This window comes from Bombina bombina, chromosome 6 (assembly GCF_027579735.1).
Source record: "Bombina bombina isolate aBomBom1 chromosome 6, aBomBom1.pri, whole genome shotgun sequence".
Taxonomy (NCBI): Eukaryota; Metazoa; Chordata; class Amphibia; order Anura; family Bombinatoridae; genus Bombina; species Bombina bombina.
The window spans coordinates 1,016,893,243-1,016,903,856 of NC_069504.1; the positions used below are offsets into that span (position 1 = coordinate 1,016,893,243).

Consider the following 10,614-nt stretch of genomic DNA (forward strand, 5'->3'; position numbering starts at 1 on the left):
CATGTAGTGGTACAATATTTAGAGCTGAATGTGAGTGACAGTGTGTCCCATGAGATATAGGGGTTGTGTAAACTTAACCAGGTCAACCCCAGAATGACAGGTGATACTGGTGAAGCAATGACGTCAAAGGATATACATTCCCTGTGATGTTCAGTAGTGGATACCAACAAGGGTATCGTTTGAAATTCAACAGGTCCTGAGGAAACAATCTTACCATCTATACCACGCAAAAGAATGGGAGACTTTTTCTGCACCAGTGGTATTTTATTTTTATAAGTGAATTCCTTATCTTTTTTTCTGTCAGGTTCTGTATGATTTGCTAGGTGTTGAGAATAAAAATCATACAATGAGGTTAGGAACCGCAGCTGCTGAGATTTTAACTATGTATTTATAAAAAAGAGGGTGAAATGTAGCAGGTAGAGATACTGCTGTATGACATGAACTACCACCTGTGATAGTGTCAAACATCAGATAAATCAGTTCGCAGAGATTTGATATCAGGGGTGTGAGTGAGAGGACACTATTGTTACTCCATGTGTTAAATACACTGAAAATATGTAGCAGAGTCCCTCAGTCTATAACCCATATAAAAATTGTATATATTAAAGATATGATAAACAATTCATACAACATATATAGATGAGAGAATACAGCTGTACAACTTTAATTAGAAAATCTCACTTTGATATTAATATGCATAAGTGAAAAAAATAGCAAGCTAGAAAAAAGAATTATTTATGGAATGGGGCAGTACACGAACGTTGCGGTATGAGGACAACCTTCAAGTTACAATTCTTAAGTACCTGCGGTGGGGGAAACCCCTAAGTATGCCCAGGGTAAATCCAATAGTGGAGATAGTTGCACAGGCTGCTGAGGGTCCGGTATAGTTGGAGCTCTGTTTCTCTGTGGTCGGCGTGTGACGTCACCGCGGAGTGATCCGATGAAGATCCGGCTCTAGAATTACAGACTGAGGCAGTTTGTTAGGGAAGCAGCAGGAACTAGCTTAGGCTCAGGATAATTCCAGTAAGCTACCAGGAGGTGGCAGACGGATAATAACAAGCAATAGGATAAGTAGGTAGCTGCTATATATAGGCAGGTTACACAAGCAGTGTTAAATTTAAAGGAACAGTTACTTCAGTTACCTCCTACAGAGATGATCCTGACAAGACGTTTCTTTGAGACTGTGGTCGTGCCCTATTGTTCTGGGCCTTCCGCCTTGGGGAGGGCCTCTACAGTTCCCCGCAGGTGTAACTGTCCCTGAGTGTTGTGCCTTTCTGTACAGGATTGCATGCCTTCGCTTATTGCTCAGACATGTTTTTCAGTTATTGAATGACCCTATCGTTACCAGATACGGGGATTTTCAGTCTGCTAATTTGAATGGTGCACCTCATTAGACATGTGGGGATGAAGTAATCTCCTGATTGTCATTTGTTTGAGATCTTTCCCAGTTTTTGAAAGATAGGGCTCTGTTTGGCTGGTTCTGTGGGTAGGCCTGTGTCTTTTTGGGCGTTAACCTCCGGGTTGCCTTATATTTTATTTATATCCGATGGGATGTCTTTTTTATTTGTTTTTGTTTCCTTCAGGAACCTTCTGGGATTGATACTCTTTATTACTTCTTCGGAAGTTGTTTTGGACATGTTAGTCCTATGTTAAAAATGTCTGTTTTCAGTTTTTTCCCCTATGAGGGAGAAATTATGCAGCTTGCCGGTTAGGACCCTAGGTGCAGGCTGGTCCTGTTGGGTTTGTTCGGTCTTGCGGCTGTTCAGACTCGTTCTGATGCCGTCACAGACACATATTTATGTGTATATACACATATTAACACATAAATATATATGTATGTAAGCATATATATTTACATTGCAGTCTATGGGAACACACAGTTCCCATAGACCACAACGTAAAGGCACTTGTCAGTGCCGTTTTGTTTTTTTCTAACACCCCACTACCAACAATTTTAAAGCATGAAAAATGCCTAGTGCAGTTTTTTTATATAACAAACTATAATGCCCTCTTTTTGATGGCATTTGTGGCACTTCTAGAAAATTAACCAGATCTGATAATGCGTGATAACTTAGCGATCCACTTGTAATCTAGCCCTATATCTATAACATATATTTATATATATATATTTATATATATATATATATATATATATACATACATTCATACATAGATAGATTTACATACTCCCCTTGTCATATACCATATCCTTTTTAATTCTACCACAAAACATTTTTTCATTAATAAACCTTTGTTTCATATGTATTAAGTTTAAATATACTGTAACTAAAAACCTATATTCCATTAGCATTTCCTTGTGTTTTGTTATGTAAACTAACAAGCAATAATTGTGCTAGATTTTATAGCAGTATTTTGGATTGTGCTCTAGCACCACACTTAAAGTGATGGTAAACTCTCCCCTTTTTAAAATCAGATTTGGAATGCTAGAGATATTTTAGATGGAGTTGAATTCATTAGATGTAATGAAGATGCACTATAAGTTACTTTTTTAATATAGATATTAAATTCAAATTCCTCTCGCTCCCCTGCCCACTTCAAAAGTCAATTTATCTGTGAGCTAACAGATTGAATTGTTTTCCAATCAGTGCTCTGGCTACAACAAAAATGCCATATGGGGAGAGCGCTGATTGGACAACAATCCAATCTGTTAGCTCACAGAAAAATTGACTGTTGAAGTGGGCGGGGGAGCGAGAGGAATTTTAATTTCATGTCTATATTAAAAAGTAACTTATAGTGCATCTGATGAATAAAACGCCATTTAAAATATCTCTAGTATTCCAGATCTGATTTAAAAAAGGAGAGAGTTTACCATCACTTTAATACAAATGCAATGGGCTCTATGTAACAAGCTCCGTATGGAGCTTGATGGCCCCTGTTTCTGGCGAGTCTTCAGACTCACCAGAAACAGCAGTTATGAAGCAGCGGTCACAAAGACCGCTGCTCCATAACCTGTCCGCCTGCTCTGAGCAGGCGGACACACATCGCCGGAAATCAACCCGATCGAGTACGATCGGGTTGATTGACACCCCCTGCTGGCGGCCGATTGGCCGCGAGTCTGCGGGGGGCGGCGTTGCACCAGCAGCTCTTGTGAGCTGCTGGTGCAATGCTGAATACGGCGAGCGTATTGCTCGCCGTATTCAGCGATGTCTGGCGGATCTGATCCGCACTGTCGGATCAGGTCGACAGACATTGATAAATAGAGTCCAATGTGCCTACTAATAAAGCTCTGTTTTATCCATTAAAAATATAGGGTACGCTAAAAAATGTTTAGCCACTTTTGTTAAAATATTTTACCATCCACTTATAGTACCAGATTTTGCATTGTTCTTATTGCAGGACCAAGTGCAAGATAATGCACCCTTTGCTATCGATTGTGCTCCACTTGTAATCTAGCCCAATGTGTTTGAAAACATTGGGAACAGATACAAGTTCTGAAATATTTTGTCTTGTGCTTTAATTGTATTTAAAAACATATTAACAACAATCAAATCTGTTTTGTTTTGACAGTGAAATTGGCTATTTGGGAAGCTACTCTTGATACCTTTGTTGAGTCTATCCAGTCAATCCCAGAGGCAGGTTACTTATTGATTTTATATTTACAAATATAGAAAAATATTCTTTTATGCATGGGGAGGTGTTAAACACGTGAATGCCGGACCTGCTTTGACAGTTGTTTTATTTTTATATATTTAATATTGTTATTGAATATTAGGTTTATCATGCTATATATATTTTATTTTATTTGAATTTACAATTCAATAAAACAAACAAACAAATACAATTAAATAATGACTTTTCCTGGTGGCATTAAAGAGTGTGCAGTTTAGGTATTTCAGGCTTATATCACTGCAGAAACATAATGACAGCCAAAGATGTTCTGGCCATAGATATATATTAACATGCTTCCATAGCAGCACAATAATTAGAGACATGGTACCTATATGGTACTTTAAAACTCTGATTAGAAAACTTTATAATTGTATGCTCTGTCGGAAACATGAAAGACAAATTATGGGTTTTCATAAATTTAAATATGAATTAAAAAAACAAACAGGTTTAAATAATAAAACTGTTTCTTTCCCACATTTGCATCAATAATAAATGAGAATAATGTCCCTTTAAGACATTGCAGCACAAGGCTATATTGCAATGGCAAGCAAAGCACAGTCTCATAGTTCCCCAGCAATGCCCTATAATACTGTCTTAGAATCAGACTATCCCACATTTGCATCAATGATAAATAAGAATCATGTCCCTTTTTAAGACATTGCAGCACAAGGCTATATGGATATGGCAAGCAAAGCACAGTCTCATAGTTCCCCCAGCAATGCCCTATAATACTGTCTTAGAATCAGACTATAAGAACGTGATGTCTTACCAAGTATTAGGTCACTCTTTGGCAACACATAACATTATTTCCTAGTCTAAAGAAACAAATCTATTCATTTATAGTAATAAATGGATTAAATCTCAACACATCAGGTAGATACCAATGAGAAACAATCCACGCTTATTCTACTATCGTGAACAAATATTTCCCCCATAAATCTATATTGTAGAAAGCTCATAGGAAACCATATTACCCCAATCAGGTAAATGATGTGTTTTTACACAACATTTTGCAATTTCATATCAACATATTTATTTATAGCTTTCTATAACACATAATAAAGTTACTTTCCATAATTAAATATGCATTGTTTTTTTGCTATTATATAACTAGATTGCTATGATATTTTATTTTTAATGAGACTTCTCACGTGAATTAGTGGCATCAAATCAAATAAGGCTAGGACCCACAATTGTAGATAACATGAATGATTTGATTATTTTGACACCAAACATCCATTTTCATCCTTTCTGTGTCTCATAGATGCTGAAAGCTAGAAAGAAAATCAAATTGTCTCATGATGATGTGATGCAGAAAATAGGAGAGTTGTTTGCTTTGAGGTGATATTGTTTTCTAAAGTATGCTTGTTTTATTCAATATAATTCTATTATACTCATACATAATGTGATCATTTCAGGGAAGTTAAATATTTTTAAATCTATATATGTTTTTGAGGGAGCATTCATTTTAGAAAAATTATCTGAAATTTTATAGTGAATAAGAACCAGGGATCATTCTTCACTTGTTTTAATGATTTTGGCCAAAAACAAAAAAAAACACATAGGGGTAGATTTATCATAGTGCGAGCGGACATGATACGATGTAGCGTATCATGTCCGCCGCACATCGATAAATGCCGACAGCATACACTGTCAGCATTTATCATTGCACCAGCAGTTCTTGTGATTGGCCGCTAGCAGGGGGTGTCAATCAACCTGAGTTATGGAGCTGCTGAGGGCTCCATACAGAGCTTGATAAATCGTCCCCTTAGTATATACTGTAATTGTCTAAAGATCAAATAATTATCTTTAGATTGTGAGATTTACATCCCCACATACATCTGCAATGTTATGGGTTTCTTAGGGTCCCATGTACTTGTGTCTTTTAAACCTGCTGGTGATCCCACTAATGTATGAACACACTGCAAATGCCCCAGAAACCTATTTCTGTTTTATAAGTGGTACTAAATCTGTAAGTACTGTCTGTGATTGCCTTTACTGGTCATTCACTGTGGGCAACCAAGGAAATGGCGAGCAAATTGCAGTATTGTCTCTGGTAAAAATAGTCCGCTAGCTTCTTAACCCCTTAATGACCACAGCACTTTTCCATTTTCTGATCGTTTGGGACCAAGGCTATTTTTACATTTTTGCGGTGTTTGTGTTTAGCTGTAATTTTCCTCTTACTCATTTACTGTACCCACACATATTATATACCAATTCTCGCCATTAAATGGACTTTCTAAAGATACCATTATTTTCATCATATCTTATATTTTATAAAAAAATTTTATAGTAAATTATGAGGAAAAAATGGAAAAAAAAACGCACTTTATCGAGGCATCACTGCAATAACCGGAAAGCATCTGGAAGCGATCCGGATCGCTTCCACCACTTTCCCAGACCGACGACGTATAGGGTACGTCCTTGGTCGTTAACTGTAATTTTTTGGAGGACGTACCCTGCACGTCGTCGGTCATTAAGGGGTTAAATTGTCATTCTTTAACTCTCTTTTGTTGTTGCAAGTCATGCAAAACAATGTCTCCATTCTCAGAAATAAATGTATAGCTATCAACTAGATGGGTATATGGCAGTGCCAATCTTTACAATGTGGGTTACACAGTAGGCAGCATATCAGAGGTAACTGAGCAGTGTGTACATAAACAGAAGAAGACAATACTTTGTAGTACTAAAGGGACAGGAAACCCCAACATTTTATTTTATGATTCGGATAGAACATACAATTTCAAACAACTTTCCAATTTACATCTATAATCAAATTTGCTTCATTCTCTTGTTATCCTTTGCTAAAGGAAAAGCATTGCACTACTGGCAGCCAGCTGAGCACATCTAGTTAGCCAATCACAAGAGAAAAATGTGTGTTGGCACCAATCAGCAACTAGCTCCCACTAGTGTAGTATATGTGCATATTCTTTTTCAACAAGGGATACCAAGAGAATGATGCACATTTGATAGAAATGAATTTAAGTGTTTAAAAATGACATGCTCTATCTGATTCTTGCAAGTGTAATTTTGACTTTCCTATCCCTTAATAATGAGAATGAATTCTAGACACGTAAAATGTATAATAAAAAAAATATATAAACTCTGCTTTTTTCTTTCAGACATCGTATAAATTTGAGCTCTGACCTTCTCATAACTCCTGATTTTTACTGGGACAGAGAAAACCTGGAGCATCTTTATGACAAAACTTGTCAGTTCCTCAGCATTAACCGCAGGGTCAAGGTATGATAAGGGTGTTTAACAGACAGTCAATACAACTGCACAGTCATTATGTGTTATACCAATGCTAATGTGAATATCTAATAAACTATATAAAATAATAACTATACACAAATTCAAGTTGGCAGAGTTTAAGTACATTATTACATTTTAAAAGGCCTGCAATATTTTCAAAATATTATTGGATCCAGAAATGTATTTAGCCCTTACCCAATACATTTTATAATGCAGTTTAAATTCAATTAATAACCTTATCTTTTTTATTTATATATTTGCTGCACCAAAAAATTATATATATATATTATTAAAGATTGTATCACAATCTGGTATTAGACACACGACCTGATGTTAACATGCAACAATGAAAATTAGGGGCCTTATTACAAGTGGAGCATCAATTAACGATCCTGCTCAACCGTTAATTGTGCTAGAAGTAAACCTTTTGCGTGCGTCAGGTTGAGCTCGTATTGTGAGTCAAAAGTAAACTGTTTTCATTCTCGCGCTAACCCAACAAGCATAAAAAGCCGAACTTAGAATATTGTGTGTGTTTTATGTGTTCCCCCATAGAAGTCGATGGAGGAAAAAAGTGGAACACCCACTATCGCGCAAACCTGATCACATATTCTTATGTGTGCTAACTGGATATGGAAATCTGAATATTTCACATTCTAATGTTCTTCACATAAATACCTATTTCTACATATATCTGATGTTTTTTTGTAAAATATATATATATATATATATATATATATATATATATATATATATATATATATATATATATATATATATATATATATATATATATAATAAAGTGAAGAAAAAATAAAAAAAAGATAAGCGCACAGAGTTAAGAGTCTCTAGTTGGAAAAAACTTTGATGATAATCCAGGTGATAAAATTATAAATGAGGTCCACCTTCACCGTACTCCAAGTGCAGAAACATCCAAAAGGGAATGGCTATTAAGCTTACCGAATGTTACCTCAATCTCATGAGGTAAGTAGAATGCTCAAGGAGAGGGAGAAGACACCACCCTTCGATATGGCAGCCAACTGGTACACCCAGGCCCAGCGAAGTAATCCCCTGTAGTCCTTTCTTGCTAGACCAGTCTCCCCTTCCCTGTAACTTATGTTAAAAAAGTTTACAAATTGTCACCCCTTTTTGTTCCCTCACTGCAATTCCACTGTCACAGTGACCCCATAATGCACCAGACCTATTTTGTAACCTGTACCTGTACATTCTAATGTTCTTCACATAACAGAAAAGGTTCTATTTATTCATACCTATTTCTACATGATTATATAGGTGTAGATATATACAAATATATATAGGAATATCTATTTATAAATACATAAAAACATTCTGCTATGTGCAGAACATTGGAATGTGAGATATTTACGGTAAATATACACTATAACACTTTATTAAATTTGAATATTACATAAATATAATTTTTCATGTTTTTATCTACTTAACTTCAAAGGGCCCCAGTACACTTATATGTATGTATATATATATATATATATGTGTGTGTGTGCACATGTGTGTGTATATATGTATATGTCTATAAATACATATATACACACATATAAATACATATGAACACATATATAGACATCACGGTTGTTCTCAAGCGATTGCATTTACTTTCAACTAATAATACCAGCGGTAAGCCAGATGAGCGCAAATATTGGTGATAAACCCCTTATCGCTCGCTAACAAACGCTTGTGCTCCAATCATAATCTGGCCCTAAATTGGAAATGAATTATAAAGCAAAATACTTTCCTTTTAGGTGATAAATGAAAAACTACAGCACTGTACAGAATTAACAGATTTGATGCGTAATCATTTGAATGAGAAACACGGGCTGCGTCTTGAATGGATGATTGTTTTCCTGATTACCATTGAGGTAAAGTACTGTTACCTTTGGGAAATGTTTGCAGTGACTACTTAATCTAGAAACCACCTTAGCAATGTTAAAGAAACATAGCACAATGTAAAAGTCAAAGTTTTTATTTTATTTAATAAGTACTAAGCACTCAAACACTTGAGAGCATTGATTACCAAACTGTTGCTTTATTTACTGTGAGTTTAATCCCTGCATTTATATCTGGAGCAGCACTGGGGCATTATGGGAAACCCCTGCTGTTGTCATGAACTGCATAGCCATTTGCTTTGTTCCAAATTATGCAAATGGTAAATGTACAGTTATTGATAAACTTTGCACACACAATTTAGAGCATTGGTAACTGAATGGCAAGGTTTAATCACAAAAGCATATTATGAATGGCAGTCTGAAAATACTTAAAGGGATAGTAAACCCAAATTAATTATTTCATGATTCAGATAGCGCATGCAATTTTAAGCAATTTACTAATTTACTCCTATTATTAATTTTTCCTTGTTTTCTTGGTATCTTTATTTGCAAAAGCAGGAATGTAAGCTTAAGAGACAGTCCGTTTTTGGTTCAGACCCTGGGTAGCGATTGCTGATTGGTAGCTATATTTACCAACCAATCAGCAAGAGCTACCCAGGTTCTGAACCAAAAATGGGCCGGCTTAGTGATGGTAAAGTTTATCAGTTTAGTTACACAAACTAGTTTGCCTGTCATACAACACACACACACTATATACACTCTGATATAACAAACACATACACACCACCCACTCTCATATAACACACTCCCCACACACTCACATACAACACACACTATATACACTCTCATATAACACACACACACCACCCACTCTCATACAACACACACCCCACACACTCACATACAACACACACTATATACACTCTCATATAATAACACACACTCTGATATAAAAAACTCTACTTAGCGTGTAGTGTTAATTTAATTATTGTATTTTGTAATTTAACAGGTGATGTTTGAGCTTGGAAGAGTCATTTTTTGATTGTTTTGAATCTTCAGAATATTTTTAAAGGAATTCCTAAAGCACCTTATCTGGAATCACTTATGATTTGGCTACTTGTCTGAAGAATATTGATGTAATAAAGATTTACTTTAAGGTAGTATAGCTATTGACACCTTTATGCCTCTTAAAAGGACATGGAAGTGTATTTCAATAAATACTGTCGACATAGGTTGTGTTTTGCCTGTTGCTGTATAAAATGAATATTTTTAAACCCTCTATGTTATTGCTTGTTCAGTATATTATCACTTTACCTCTCCCTCCCGGTTACCTTGTATCTGTGAGTAAATCAGCAAGAGATCATCTGCAAACCTAAAGAACATGGATCCCAAAATGTGTCTTTCGTGATTCAGACAGAGCATACAATTTTAACAAACTTTCCAATTTACTTTTATTATCAGTTTTGTTTCATTTTCTTGGTAACATTTATTGAATGTTAACTACTGGGAGTTAGCTCAACACATCTGAACACATTAGTAAGCCACTAATCAGCAGCTAGCTCCCAGTTCCTGCGCCTACCTAGGTGTGCTTTTCAACAAAAGATAGCAAGAGAAATAAGCAAATTAGATAATAGAAGAAAATTGGAAAGTTAGTTAAAATTCTATGCTCTATCTTAAATATGAAAGAATTTTTTAAGGTTTCATGTCCCTTTAGGCAAATTGCATCTGGCTTGTGTACTAGCACAGTGCTATAAACATCATCAACTTTGTCCCTCTTTCTTAGTCATTCCAATTCATTAAAAACATGGCGGTTTGAAGTAGTTAAGCTACTGTGCAATATAATCATTAAATCAATAATAAATAACTA

General features: G+C 35.5%; 1 protein-coding gene across 2 annotated transcripts in view; it reads left to right on the forward strand.

Annotated features, from left to right (window-relative positions):
• RMND1 (required for meiotic nuclear division 1 homolog) overlaps positions 1–10,021 on the forward strand; it is a 40,273-nt gene extending 30,252 nt beyond the window's left edge. For both annotated transcript variants that reach the window (XM_053718740.1, XM_053718741.1), the window contains exons 8-12: positions 3,529–3,593; positions 4,895–4,971; positions 6,753–6,873; positions 8,664–8,780; positions 9,757–10,021. In XM_053718740.1, the coding sequence (XP_053574715.1) occupies positions 3,529–3,593; positions 4,895–4,971; positions 6,753–6,873; positions 8,664–8,780; positions 9,757–9,789 (413 nt within the window). In that variant the 3' untranslated portion in view covers positions 9,790–10,021. The remainder of the gene's footprint in view (positions 1–3,528; positions 3,594–4,894; positions 4,972–6,752; positions 6,874–8,663; positions 8,781–9,756) is intronic.
• The last annotated feature ends 593 nt before the right edge of the window (positions 10,022–10,614 follow it).